This window comes from Esox lucius, chromosome 24 (assembly GCF_011004845.1).
Source record: "Esox lucius isolate fEsoLuc1 chromosome 24, fEsoLuc1.pri, whole genome shotgun sequence".
Classification (NCBI taxonomy): domain Eukaryota; kingdom Metazoa; phylum Chordata; class Actinopteri; order Esociformes; family Esocidae; genus Esox; species Esox lucius.
The window spans coordinates 669,757-684,874 of NC_047592.1; the positions used below are offsets into that span (position 1 = coordinate 669,757).

Here is a 15,118-nt window from a genome sequence, read left to right on the forward strand (position 1 = left end):
ATGACTGATCATGCATAAAAACATTTATGTATGGATAGTGATCATATGAAGCCATTTATTATCACAGTTGTTGGGCTCCATAAATAATAATGGTAAGAGAAATTACCCTAAATGGCCCTGATCAAAAGTGTATATACCCTTGAATGTTTGGCCTTGTTACAGACACACAAGGTGACACACACAGGTTAAAATGGCAATTAAAAGGGGAATTTCCCACATAGACTGTTACAATATGCCCAATAACACCTTGACACGCCTCACAGGTCCTGGCACACTGTAATTTGGAGTGATGAGACCAAAATAGAGCTTTATGGTAACAACCATATGTGCTTTGTTTGGAGAGGGGTCAACAAGGCCTATAGTCAAAAGAATACCATCCCCACTGTGAAGGATGGTGGTGACCCACTGATGTTTTGGGAGGTGGGGTGGGTATGCGCTCTAGAGGCCCAGATAATCTTGTGAAAATGTGCTTTCCTTTGCACAAAAGCTGTGCATGGGACACTATGACTTTCCATCATGACAGTGACCCTAAGCACAAGGCCAAGTTGACCCTCCAGTGGTTACAGCAGAAGAAGTTGAAGGATCTGGAGTGGCCTTCACAGTCTTCTGACCTTAAGAAAACCATTTCACACTGAGGATGAATTATGATTCTCAGCATTTAAGTCATTTTTTATGTGTGTGTTAGTTTTACTATATAAAATGCCAACACATTTTAAGACTGGAGGAATCTGATCCTACATCTCTGGTTAGCAGCAATATCTATTTAATATATCCTCCATTTCTACAGCCAGGTAGTGTGATAGTTTAACATTACAATAGAATATCCAAAACATTATTGTTCAATACTAAATCATGACAACACATGGAACATCTAGTGGACCAATCAGGAGCTACACATAGAATCGCTAGGTCTTGGAAGCTTTATTTGACTCGATTTCAGAAATACACTGATTTTGCTAAAGTTAAATTACCCTTTGCATGTGACTGTCCCGCTCATCTCTACTAAAGCCCTTTACATGTGACTGTCCCACTCATCTCTACTAAAGCCCTTTACATGTGACTGTCCCACTCATCTCTACTAACACTTTACATGTGACTGTTAGTCACCTGATCTTGTGATGACATCAAAAGTTCTCTTCTTTAGATAGAGCTGTGATGTTACAAATATGGGAATATTATTGTCTCTTAAATTAAGCAAACCAGAGAGAATTGAACCAAAAGACTTCTGGATGAAATCCCAGAGCCAAAGAGGTAATTCAAATATTATTTTTCTGAATTTGATCAATTAACTCCTAATGCCCTGACAAGCTTCTCCAACCTTAAAGAGGAAGTTGGATTTTGGTTGGACCTTCTTTCCAATAATTATTTTTCTTTGCTGTATAAAAGTAGGGTTCTCACCTTAAGCTCTGTTCCTGTTCCTGCTGTATTTCACCATCAGTACAGTGGTCACCACCAGGTATGGAGACACCACCAGTAGACTACACAACAGTCTGGACGGAGAGATAAATGGTGGAGAAGGAGGTGGAGGTAGAGATGGAGATGTAGATGGGGTTGCCGCTGGGGAAAGAATAACAGGACAACAACACACTCAGAGCAGATAGACTTTTTGACACAAGAGGTCCTGGATTACATGTCAGGAGAGTTAGAGGGGTGGAGACAGAGCTGCAGCTGGGACAGAATAACACAACATAACCATTACAATTCACACAAACACATCTGTAGTTCAACTGGAATTAGGGAGGAAACAGGACACCACAATGTAGTCCAGGAGATGGTGGTGAATATAATGAGATCTGAACTGGGAAGCCAGAGTAAATATATCCATTAAAAAGATGCTCCTGAATACTACATTTACGTTACAATTAATTTACTTTTTTTTATAGTGACTTAACACTGTATTTTCAATATACCATTACACAGGATGCAACACATGCCTTAGATACTGTATACCTCTATTTAATATAATTAAATAACAACAAATTTAAATATGACTCACCTGTCACAGTCATCTATCTGGTGATTCTCCTAGTTCATATTCTCACCTGTCACAATCGTCCATCTATCTGGTGATTCTCCTAGTTCATATTCTCACCTGTCACAGTCATCCATCTATCTGGTGATTCTTCTAGTTCATATTCTCACCTGTCACAGTCATCCATCTATCTGGTGATTCTTCTAGTTCATATTCTCACCTGTCACAGTCATCCATCTATCTGGTGATTCTCCTAGTTCATATTCTCACCTGTCACAGTCATCCATCTATCTGGTGATTCTCCTAGTTCATATTCTCACCTGTCACAGTCATCCAGCTCTCTGGTGATCTTCCTAGTTCAGGGTGTCTACAGCTGTAAAGTCCTTGATCTGACTGTGATACTGCAGGGATGGTCATCTCTCCTGTATACTCAGTCCTGATGAGGGATCCATCTTTGTAGAAATCAGCTGTGAGGTCAGAGGGATTGGTCTTATTTCTGCACTTCAGAGTCACATTAAATCCCTCAGTCACAGGAAGGGCGGGGCTCTCCAGGATCACATGACCATCTGTACAACACAGGAGCAGGTAGATGACATGTCCAGTATTACACACAGAACAATATACAGTAATACATTCATAGTCCATGCCCCGTCATATTTCTTCAGTACTCCCATTGGAGGCCTACCAAGTATAAGACTGCTGTACCAGTTTTTCTGGCACGTCAGTGTAGTTTCACACAATGCAGTTTCAGGGTGTAGGAGTGACTGATATTGGGGGACACATTTTACTAGTGTGAATGTTAATGTATTAGGGTAAATCAACGTGACTTACCAATTGAATTGTGGGATTGTTGACGTGCTGTACGCTGCCTGCTGTTACCTACCTGATCAAATTCTACTATAAGAGTTTACCAATGCCATATTTTTCATCTGTTGACCTCTTACCCAACTTAACTACACCAGGACTCTTTTTGGACATAATTAACAGAACTACTCACCCCTGAACACCAGAGGCTAAGTAGCATTACAATGCCTTATCACTGTAATTGTTTTAGCAACAACACGGAGGAGAACTATCGTCTTCAGTTAAAGATAGCAGAGTTAGAGTCTCGGCTTCAGATGCAAATGTCAGGCAAGGATTATGTTAGTGTAGAAATGAGAAAAACTGCGTCTGTGCCACCAGGTAGAAACAATAGTCTTTTTAGCCCCCCGGGACAGCTCCTGCAGCCGGGCAAGAACTTTCTCTTGGTCACTGGGAAGAAATGCCGTCGACCAGTTAAACCCGAATCATTGCTAAAACCAACTGAGACTTTCAACAGGATTTCCCCAAGCGTGCCGCACAAGCCCTGAAAAGTGAAGCCAAAACGTCTCGATCGCCCCCTGGTGAGTGGTCCCAGTATAGGTCATAAACCCCGCCCTCCCCATGTTATTTAATGGGACGCAAGACCAACTAAACAATTAAATTACCCTTCAAATATCTTTTTTCCGAAGCTGGTTTCTGTCATTTACTGTAGTTTGTATCACGCTAATGTAAATTCAAGAGTTTGTTTTTAGTTAGTTATTTAATGCTCTAAAAACGGTGGTGTGACGTCGTGATTCACAGCTGTGATTGACAGCTATCTGAGCCGAGGAGCCACTGAATCTTCGGAGGACTGAGGAGATTGGAACTTTACATTTAATCTCTAAATTTCTATAATTGATATAATTTCACACGGACATAATGGGTTTTTCTGCAGTACATTGTGCTAACCGATCTGGCATTTCCAATCGATCTTTGAATTTTTTTCGGTAAGTTAAATGTATAAGCTATTTAATTAGTAAATAAATGTAATGGGCTAACTAACGTTAGCTAAAAGACAACAAGCCTCATTAATAGCCATGTTAATAGCTATCAGGGGATTGTTAGCTAGAAGTTACCAATTATTTTTGTATTAGGCCTATTCTAAATTAAGGTTAAACATGATGTAAGTTAGGCTATAACATATCGTCTAGGTTTAACAAGCAAGGGTTGTACTGTACTTGGACTTGCGATTGATTACGGTATGCGCATTCTGCGAGGGAGAGTGAGGGCGGGGCACAGGGGTGGGGCCGTTGATTTCGCTGCTTTACGGCTTTACTTCCTGCTCGCTACTGCGCATAACTACTGCGCAGAACTGGTCCCAAGATCGCTATCTGCGCAGACGCAAGTCCAAGATGTCAGCGTCGTATCGGGACACTGGCGGCTTCATTTTTCACCAATGGAAAAGAGCGAAAGGGCGTCGTCCATTTTATATACAGTCTATGGTTTTCCCCACTGGAGTCGGAGTCAAGGCTAGAGCCGTCTTAAGAGGGGAATGATTGGCAGGCATGTTCTACTGGTGGCCTTGAAAAACTAAAAACTTTAGTCATCAGCGATTCCATTACCCGCAGTATTAGACTAAAGAATCAGCCGGCGATCGAACACTGTTTACCGGGGGGCAGAGCCGCAAATCTGGCGTTGGTGCTAGCGAAGTCTAAAACTGGCGAGTATAGAGAGTTCAGAGATATTGTTATTTATGTTGGCACCAACGACGTTAGGATGAAACAGTCAGAGGTTACGAAGCAGAACATAGCATCAGCGTGTAAATTAGCTAGAAAGATGTGTCGGCATCGAGTAATTGTCTCTGGCCCCCTCCCAGCTAGGGGTGGTGACGAGCTCTACAGCAGACTTGCGCAACTCAATCGCTGGCTGAAAACGGAGTTCTGGCCATCACAGATGGTAGAGTTTGTAGATAACTGGCTCTCTTATTGGGACTCTCCCAGAAATAGGGCCAGGCCTGATCTGCTGAGGAGCGACAGACTCCATCCTAGCTGGAGTGGTGCTCTTCTTTTACCTAGGAACATTGACAGGAGTCTCACTCCTATAGCCTTAACATGAGATAGGGTGCAGGTCAGGCTGTTAGCCAGCCTGCTAGCGTAGTGGAGTCTGTCGATAGCATAGCCAGAGTACTTAGTACAGCTTTACCTATTGCCACTGTGACTCGTTCCAGGCTGAGAAAAGTTAAACAAGGTAGTGCTAACAAAAACCACCTTATTAAGATAAAGCCTTCCTCCGCCTCGGTCACAAATAAAAATGATTATCACCTCGCATCTCAAAATGGGACTCCTAAATGTTAGATTAATTGCTCCAAAGGCAGTTGCGGTAAATAAATTAATCTCTGATCATAAACTAGAAGTTATTGGTTTATGTGAAAGTTAAGCAGGTTCATGAAAGTTAACCAGGCAGATAAATCATTTTACATAGCTACTATTTACAGGCCCCCCCGGGCCATACACAATGTTCCTCAATGAGTTTCCAGAATTCTTGTCTAACATTGGAGTCATGGCAGATTATATTCACATTTTTGGCGATTTCAATATTCATATGGAAAAGTCCTATGATCCTCCTCAAAAAGCCTTTGAAGCAATAATTGACTCATTGAGTTTTATCCAACATGTTTCAGGTCCAACATTGCCACAATCACACCTTAGAGTTAGTCCTGTCACGAGAAATAGATATTGTAGATCTAATAAACCCCCCCTCTCTCTAAATTCTGGATTATTGGATCAGTCTTATTACATTTACCGTTAAAACAAGAAATCCACTTGCTCCGCAAACAATGAGTTTTAAGTTCGCTTATTAACGACAGAGTAAATAAACCTGTAAACGATCAAATCGAGGATTCAACACTGCGTAATACATTAGACACGGTTGCACCACTAAAAACAAAAGAAATACGCAACAATAAACTTGCTCCCTGGTACAGACAATACTAGAGCACTTAAGCAAGCCTCCAGAAAATTGGATCGAAAGGGGCGCTCCATCAAGTTGGAAGTATTTAGACTAGCCTGGATAGACAGTACACTACAATACCGAAAATCACTCACGTCAGCTCGATCAGCTTATCTCTCCATGTAATGATGTCGTGTGGTGTAGTGTTGGCAAGGAACCAGGCGCAGGCATATATCGCGTTCGTGGGGTTTAATAAACATACAAAACAAACCGAACACGAACGGAAAACGATAACTCTAGACTGAATGAAATCAAAGTGCGCAACAACGCGTCTTAACAGGTAATTTTCAGACAGTACAAACAAGCAACACACACCGAGACACTAACAGCAACAATGTGGGGAGCAGAGGGGAAACATTTATACACATACAAATTATGTCAATTGGGACCTGGTGTGAAAGATTGGAAACGTGACTGTCCGGGTGCGCTGCTGCTCACCTAACCGTGACACTCCAACCTGATTGAGGTGAACAAAAACAATCCAAAATTACTTAAGGATCTATTTCCTGTCCTCAGTCGGAAAAGGGTGGCTTGCCCACTTCAGGTTGGTGGAGAGTGCCTGCCTCAAGTGGATGAGTTTAAGTATCTAGGGGTACTGTTCACGAGTGAGGGAAGGATGGAACGGGAGATTGGCAGACGGATCGGTGCAGCTTCTGCAGAAATGCGGTCGATGTATCGGTCTGTCGTGGTGAAGAAAGAGCTGAGCCGTAAGGCGAAGCTCTCGATTTACCGGTCAATCTACGTTCCTACTCTCACCTATGGTCATGAGCTTTGGGTCATGACCGAAAGGACAAGATCCCGGTTACAGGCGGCCGAAATGAGCTTTCTCCGCAGGGTGGCTGGGCGATCCCTTAGAGATAGGGTGAGAAGCTCGGTCACCCGGGAGGAGCTCAGAGTAGAGCCGCTGCTCCTCCACATCGAGAGGGGTCAGCTGAGGTGGCTTGGGCATCTATTTCGGATGCCTCCGGAACGCCTTCCTGGGAAGGTGTTCCGGTCCCGTCCCACCGGGAGGAAACCCCGGGGAAGACCTAGGACACGCTGGAGGGACTATGTCTCCCGGCTGGCCTGGGAACGCCTCGGTGTCCCCCCGGAAGAGCTGGAGGAAGTGTCTGGGGAGAGGGAAGTCTGGGCATCCCTGCTTAGACTGCTGCCCCCGCGACCCGGCCCCGGATAAGCGGAAGATGATGGATGGATGGATGGATCTATTTCCTGTGCTAGATCAGCCAATGTTGAACATAATAAATTGCTCCCTTTCCTCCGGATGTGTACCAAACTCACAGTAATTAAGCCTCTTCTAAAAATGTCGAATCTGGATCCCAACACCTGTCTTGCCAGGTGTGCTCTCTTCGCCACTGGGATGCCCTCCCTCCAATGCCTTTCGGGGGAAGAGTCACTGGCTTCTTGTTGTCTCTCTGTTGCGCAGTTGTGCAAATCTGCTGGCAATACTCGACCCTCATTCAGGGTGGTTGCGGTTGGTGGGTGTCCCTTTGGTTGATGCCCTGGCAATGTGGTTGGATTGATTTCCTGCCTGTTGGGCCCTGTCCGGGGTCTCCCCCGGGTAGGGCCACAGTGTCGCTGGACCCCCCCGTCTCAGTTCCAAGGTCTTACGCTGCTATTTTATTGTGCTGGGGGATTGGGTCAGTTCTTTTTCCCCACTAAGTTCTCCTTCTCCACTATAAATCATTGTTGATATGAGGAATGCATTTTCTGAATTTTCCCAGTCTCTTTAGGAGGACATGAGGTCCTGGTCCACACCTGCAGAGTACCTGGTTTGGGGGTCCTTGGCTATCTGCTCATACTTTTGACCTACTCTAAATTTTAATAATTTAAATGCCATTATTTATTTATTTTTTCTTATGCCTTAAAATGAAATAGCTTTGTCAGACTCGCTAGCAATTGCTCAATTCTTGTGACTATTCCAGTAAGTTAGTGGATACCGGTAAAGCATGTTACTGGCTAATAAGCTGTTAAAACGGCCCGTGGCAAACGCCATACATAGCCGCTATTTGTGGTGGAGGTAAAATTAGTAAGAAAAGTTAGTTTAACTGTATCAATTTCATTCACAAATGTCCAATGAACTGTTAAAATGGCCAGTGGCAAAAGAGGATTTGTTCAGGATAGACACAAGATGCCACACAAATATTCACATCTGTGGTGTAGTGGTTAAAAAGGCAGCCTTTTGCGTAGGCGACCTGGGTTCAAATCTGGAGACGTCAACTCTTTCTATTGCGGGCCAGCTGAACTAGGCTTGTCTGGTTTCTTGTTTTAGCCAATTGAATGTTTATATTTTATAACGTTTGTTCGTTCTTTAGCTATGAATAGGTATTGACATTTATACACGATGTACTAACTGTGAAAACAAAACTTACAGCTACAGTAATCCACTTAGCCTGCCTACACACACTGCTTGTCATGAAAGAATGAAGGAGTGTGTTGGATTCGGTTGCGACTGAGACGTGAAAAGTTCCAAAGCGTCATTTTTTCAAAATAAAAGTCAATAAAAAAACCCTAACATTATTGGTGGGGACACTAAACCATTTCTAATATTGGGTGGGACATACCACCCTCCTCCGTCCCCACCCCCCAGCTCCTACGCCGTAGTTTCACACTACAGAATATATAGTCATTCCTTTCACACAGTAGGTGTCATTTTTTTAACATGTCAAATAATAGATATTCATGATGTCAACATATTGTTAACATTAAAAAACATTTAGTTGTAATGAACATACCAGTTACGGTGATGTTGACAGTGTTTTTGTGTTTTCCAGAGCCACACCAGTAAACTCCACTGTCTGTTGATTTGGTTGAGGAGATGATGCAGTTGGTTCCATCAAACCTTCCCCATCCATCACCACACTCTGTAAGCTTTCCACTTGTTGGGTTCCTCTCCACTCTCCTTCCAGTAGAACCACCCTGAACCTCACAGCTCAGAGAGACAGACTCATATTCAAAGAACTGAGATCTGTTGGGTCTGACAATCAGAGAACCTGGAGACTGACCTGAGAAGAAAACAGATTGTAAGGGGAGGGGATTATATTCAGTCAATTATACAAATCTTCATAGAGATATGATTTTCTCCTGCACTGCAAAAATAACACTCCCAGTTGAGTTGTGAACATGATTTGAGTGGATTTCACATCTGCATTACAATGACAGAGTAATTAGTAAGTAGTAAATAGTTTATAGTATATTATCATGACAATGATCTGAGAGAGGAAACAAAAATACTGTAAATAATCACCTGCAGCCACTCTGGAGATGAAAAGCACTGAAATACAGAGAAATTCAGAGTGAGTGTTGAAATCTTTTTCCATACCTAACACATTAAACTAGCTGGTTGTAAGACAATTCATCTAGAAAGAAGATATAATAGTGAAAGGTTCTTCATCTGGATCAGTGTTGTTGTTTTAGTTAAGATACATTAGCAAGAGTCCACCTCCTATTCATTTTCAATGAGAGAAATGCATTTAGAGGCTATTTGGACAGCAATATACACTGTTCAAAAAAATTTAAGGAACACATAATCATCACAGTATTACACCAAATAAATTAAACCTCAGGGATATCAATCTGTCCAGTTAGGAAGAATAAACCACTGTGAATCCATGGTTTTGCAGGTAGTGGCCAACAGTTGCTCTCTCCTAATCCATCCTGACTGATTCTTCTCTAGTTTTGCATTTTGCTAGTGTCCTTGTCACTACTGGTAGCATGATGGCGGTACCTGCAGCCCATTCAGGTTGCACAGGTAGTCCACCTCCTCCAGGAGGACACATCCATACATGGTGTCGCAAGGTTTGCTGTGTCTCCAAATACTGTCTCAATAGCATGGAGGTGATACCAGGAGACGTTACACGAGGAGAGCTGGACAGGGCCATAGAAGGGCATCAACCCAGCAGCCGGACCGGTATCTGCTCCTTTATGTGAGGAGGAACAGGAGGAGCACGACCAGAGCCCTACAAAATGACCTCCAGTGGGCTACTGGTGTGCATGTTATCCTGACCAAACTGTCAGAAACAGACTCCATGAGGGTGGGATGAGGGCCCAACGTCCTCTAGTGGGACCTGTGCTCACAGCCCAGCATCATGCAGCTCGATTAGCATTCGTCAGAGAACACCAGAATTGGCAGGTCTGTCATTGGCGCCTTTTTCACAGATGACAGCAGGTTCACACTGAGCACATGTGACAGACGTGAAAGTGTCTGGAGATGCCGTGGTGAACATTATCCTGCCCGCAACATCATCCAGCATGATCAGTTTGGCAGCGGGTCAGTTATGGTCTGGGGAGGCATATCCTTGGAGGGCCGCACAGACTTCAACATGCTATTCAACGGTACCTTGACTGCTGTTAGGTACCGGGATGAAATCCTCAGACCCATTGTCAGACCTTACGCTGGTGCAGTGGGCCCTGGGTTCCCCCTGGTGCAGGATAATGCCCGGCCTCATGTAGCCAGAGTGTGTAGGCAGTTCCTGGATGAAGAAGGCATTGATGCCATTGACTTGCCATTACATAGTTGAATCCAATTAAAACTTAAGGGACGTTATGTATCGGTGCATACGACGCCACCAAGGTGTGGCACAGGCTGTCCAGGAGCTCACTGATGCCCTGATCCAGGTCTGGGAGGAGATCCACCAGGACACCATCCACCGTCTCATCAGGAACATGCCCAGACGTTGTCAGGAGTGCATACAGGCACATGGGGGCCATACACACTACTGAGTCACAAATTGAGTTGCCCTGTTAAAATTCACGCAAGTTGGAACAGCCTGTGATTTCAATTGTTTGATTTTCAGAGTGAGTTTGAATCCAGCCCTCAATGGGTTGGTGATTTTGGATTCCATTAACTGTTGTTACGTCATTTTGTTCCAGGTAAATTACACAATGTACATTAAAGAGTTTCATCTTTAAAATATTTTCTTTATCAAGACCTGATGTGGGATTGAAGGGCAGTGAACTAACATATAAAATATTTGCAGGGAGACCAGTTTGCTGGGATTTTGTATGTACCCTGATAAGTGTACAGGAAAATTCAATTTACATTTTAATAAAAATTAAATACATATATATTGAGTTTCAATACAGTCAATACTGCATATGACTTTTTGGATGCAGTCAGATTAATTTCCAAAATTCTGATTCAAAACCTCTTGAACATAGAACTGAAGATGATTCTGTTTGGTGTGCCTCACTGCTTTAGAAATTGCTTTGTGATTTCTAACCAAGCGGCGCTCTGACTCTTGCATATCTCTGCCAACCATGTGCCTGGTAGACATTGGTACGTCATCAAAATAGTAATAACTGATGTATAAATACAATGAACTTGAAAGACAAACATTTTTAAAAGCAATGAATGACAGGAACAAAAGGGAGAATTTGCTGTGAAATTACAGGAATATACTTTATTTATTATACTGTATTCCTACAGATTAATAATGTCATTTTGTTTAACATTATGAATCTGTTTTTAAATGTCTTTTTTTGGTGTCCCAGCTGACAAAAATATACCATACATTTACAGATTTTTTTTTACAGTACATATGAAATTGCAAACCGTAGATTGGCTTTTTTATGATGGTTTTGTAGCAGTGGCTACTTCCTTGCTGAGCAGCCTTTCAGGTTGTCATTGTAGGACTCGTTTTACTGTGGATATGGACACTTTTGTACCGGTTTCCTCCAGCATCTTCACAAGGTCCTTTACTGTTGTTCTGTGATTTACTATTCGCACCAAAGTACATTAATCTCTAAGAGACAGAACACATCTCCTTCCTGAGAGGTATAACAGCTGTGTGATCCCAGGGTGGTTATACATCTTCCTGAGTGGTATGATGGCTGTGTGATCCCTGGGTGGTTATACATCTTCCTGAGTGGTATGACAGCTGTGTGATCCCAGGGTGGTTATACATCTTCCTGAGTGGTATAACAGCTGTGTGATCCCAGGGTGGTTATACATCTTCCTGAGTGGTATGATGGCTGTGTGATCCCAGGGTGGTTATACATCTTCCTGAGTGGTATGATGGTTGTGTGATCCCAGGGTGGTTATACATCTTCCTGAGTGGTATGATGGCTGTGTGATCCCAGGGTGGTTATACATCTTCCTGAGTGGTATGATGGCTGTGTGATCCCAGGGTGGTTATACATCTTCCTGAGTGGTATGATGGCTGTGTGATCCCAGGGTGGTTATACATCTTTCTGAGTGGTATGACAGCTGTGTGATCCCAGGGTGGTTATACATCTTCCTGAGTGGTATGATGGCTGTGTGATCCCAGGGTGGTTATACATCTTCCTGAGAGGTATGACAGCTGTGTGATCCCAGGGTGGTTATACATCTTCCTGAGTGGTATGATGGCTGTGTGATCCCAGGGTGGTTATACATCTTCCTGAGTGGTATAACAGCTGTGTGATCCCAGGGTGGTTATACATCTTCCTGAGTGGTATGATGGCTGTGTGATCCCAGGGTGGTTATACATCTTCCTGAGTGGTATGACAGCTGTGTGATCCCAGGGTGGTTATACATCTTCCTGAGTGGTATGATGGCTGTGTGATCCCAGGGTGGTTATACATCTTCCTGAGTGGTATGATGGCTGTGTGATCCCAGGGTGGTTATACATCTTCCTGAGTGGTATGATGGCTGTGTGATCCCAGGGTGGTTATACATCTTTCTGAGTGGTATGACAGCTGTGTGATCCCAGGGTGGTTATACATCTTCCTGAGTGGTATGATGGCTGTGTGATCCCAGGGTGGTTATACATCTTCCTGAGTGGTATGACAGCTGTGTGATCCCAGGGTGGTTATACATCTTCCTGAGTGGTATGATGGCTGTGTGATCCCAGGGTGGTTATACATCTTCCTGAGTGGTATAACAGCTGTGTGATCCCAGGGTGGTTATACATCTTCCTGAGTGGTATGATGGCTGTGTGATCCCAGGGTGGTTATACATCTTCCTGAGTGGTATGACAGCTGTGTGATCCCAGGGTGGTTATACATCTTCCTGAGTGGTATGATGGCTGTGTGATCCCAGGGTGGTTATACATCTTCCTGAGTGGTATAACAGCTGTGTGATCCCAGGGTGGTTATACATCTTCCTGAGTGGTATGATGGCTGTGTGATCCCAGGGTGGTTATACATCTTCCTGAGTGGTATAACAGCTGTGTGATCCCAGGGTGGTTATACATCTTCCTGAGTGGTATGATGGCTGTGTGATCCCAGGGTGGTTATACATCTTCCTGAGTGGTATGACAGCTGTGTGATCCCAGGGTGGTTATACATCTTCCTGAGTGGTATGATGGCTGTGTGATCCCAGGGTGGTTATACATCTTCCTGAGTGGTATGATGGCTGTGTGATCCCAGGGTGGTTATACATCTTCCTGAGTGGTATGATGGTTGTGTGATCCCAGGGTGGTTATACATCTTCCTGAGTGGTATGATGGCTGTGTGATCCCAGGGTGGTTATACATCTTCCTGAGTGGTATGACAGCTGTGTGATCCCAGGGTGGTTATACATCTTCCTGAGTGGTATGATGGCTGTGTGATCCCAGGGTGGTTATACATCTTCCTGAGTGGTATAACAGCTGTGTGATCCCAGGGTGGTTATACTCATGTACTATTGTTTGTACAGATGAACGTGGTACCTTCAGGCATTTGGAAATTGTGGCATTTTGGAAATTAGAAATCAATGTTTTTTTTGGAGAGCAGTATAATAAATCTTACTGTCAATTAGTGTCTTTCTTATTGTGGTGAAAGACATTAAACAAAACAGACACTTGATCTCTTCCAATCTCTAATATCCCAAGTTGTCACCTTTGTGTTCTTTGTCACCTCCTTGACCATTATACAACATGAGCTTCAACATCTCTTCTGAGGTCTGCTGATATTTATTTTGACTGGGTCGTATTCCACTTCAACAGATCTCTGTTTTTAGGGGCAGACATGGTTGGTCAATGAACTTTGTGGGTTTTTTTATGACAGGGAACCTCTAACCCCCACCTGAATGTCATCATATTGATTGGAACAATTGACTTCAGTTACCCACTTTGATAGAAGTCAATATCCTAGAGGTTCACATCATTTTCCAGCCTATGCAGTTTGTTCGAATAAAGAGTAAACATTTTTATGTGTTGTTTGTTAAAACACACTTTTATTACGGCTCAAGACGAAGAGCCTATTGTATTTTGGGAGGCATTAATGCTGGTATACAAGTAATTCAAAATAGCTGACAAAAAGTTTTTTTAACACAATCTTTGCAAACATGTTTTGGCTCAACAGCTCCACATTTACATCCAGAACCTTAAAATCATGGAATGAGTCCAAACAGTGTAGTTATGGGGAATCAGTGTAAATATAAATGACTTAAACCACATATATTGTATATAGGAAATGTAATGAACTTGTATATTTCTGGTAATATAAACTCTTGAATGAACCATTACTGTGCTGTACACATGAACAGAGTAATATTGCTTGATTTCCCTAAACCTCCTGTTGAGTAAACTAAGGAAGAGGAGTACTTACAGAGTATCCAATAGAGTGGTGTCACTTCCATCCTGGGTTGATGATGAGTGATTCTCTGTGATCTACAGCAGCTCTACTAGACTTCTAGACCCTCCTCCTTCCTGTTCTGACACACTGACACCCCCTAGTAGAGGATAAGAGGTGGAAGATGGCACCCCCTAGTGGAGGAGAAGGAGACATTGAAGACGACACCCCCTAGTGGACGAGAAGGAGAGGTGATAGATGACACCCCCTAGTGGAGGAGAAGGAGATGTGGAAGATGACATCCCCTAGTGGAGGTGAGTTGGATGATGACACACCCTAGCGGAGTAGGAGAGCTGGATGATGACATCCTCTAGTGCAGTGGTTCTTAAAGTGGGGGTTGTGACCCCCCCGGGGGGTCACCAGATGATTTTTGGGGTCACAAGATGATTTCAAGAATAAATACATTTAAATTAAAGTACATTTTTTTAACTACTATACTGCATATAAGGGGAATACAACTAGAATATGTCAAATATGAATATATTTTAATTTATGCCGTCATCACAGAACGTAAAGAGGTTGGTTGAATCTGTTGAGTGGGTTACTGTAGCCTTTCTATGGAGTTACACTTTCCTGCTCTGTGCTTTTTAGTTAGCTTTCTCTTTCTTTGTAAAGCACATTGAATTGCTTCTATGTATGAATTGTGCTATATAAATAAACTTGCTTGCTTAGCTAGCAAATTAACATAGACTCATAAGTGGAAATCCCGGGGAGGCTCGGGGGGCGATGACCCCAAACCCCCCCCCCCCCCAATTTATCACTGTAAACATAATCATACAATTTCAGTATTAATAAGATGCAACGAAAGCACTTGTTCTGATTATA

At 43.1% G+C, this 15,118-nt stretch overlaps 1 protein-coding gene across 5 annotated transcripts; it reads right to left on the reverse strand.

Annotated features, from left to right (window-relative positions):
- Positions 1 to 342: 342 nt before the first annotated feature.
- Positions 343 to 14,370, reverse strand: LOC105008541 (low affinity immunoglobulin gamma Fc region receptor III-like). 5 transcript variants are annotated; one of them, XM_034290412.1, is made up of 6 exons: positions 14,270 to 14,370; positions 9,006 to 9,032; positions 8,494 to 8,763; positions 2,293 to 2,439; positions 1,399 to 1,557; positions 343 to 611 (listed from the first exon to the last, which is right to left on the reverse strand). In XM_034290412.1, exons 1-5 carry the CDS (start codon positions 14,298 to 14,300, stop codon positions 1,400 to 1,402), a joined length of 633 nt encoding a protein of 210 aa, XP_034146303.1. In that variant the 5' UTR covers positions 14,301 to 14,370; the 3' UTR covers positions 343 to 611; position 1,399. The 5 variants fall into 5 exon arrangements, with proteins under 5 accessions (XP_034146303.1, XP_034146306.1, XP_034146304.1 ...); XM_034290415.1 differs by having other exon boundaries at positions 343 to 606; positions 1,399 to 1,490; positions 2,293 to 2,538; XM_034290413.1 differs by having other exon boundaries at positions 1,399 to 1,490; positions 2,293 to 2,538.
- Positions 14,371 to 15,118: the final 748 nt, after the last annotated feature.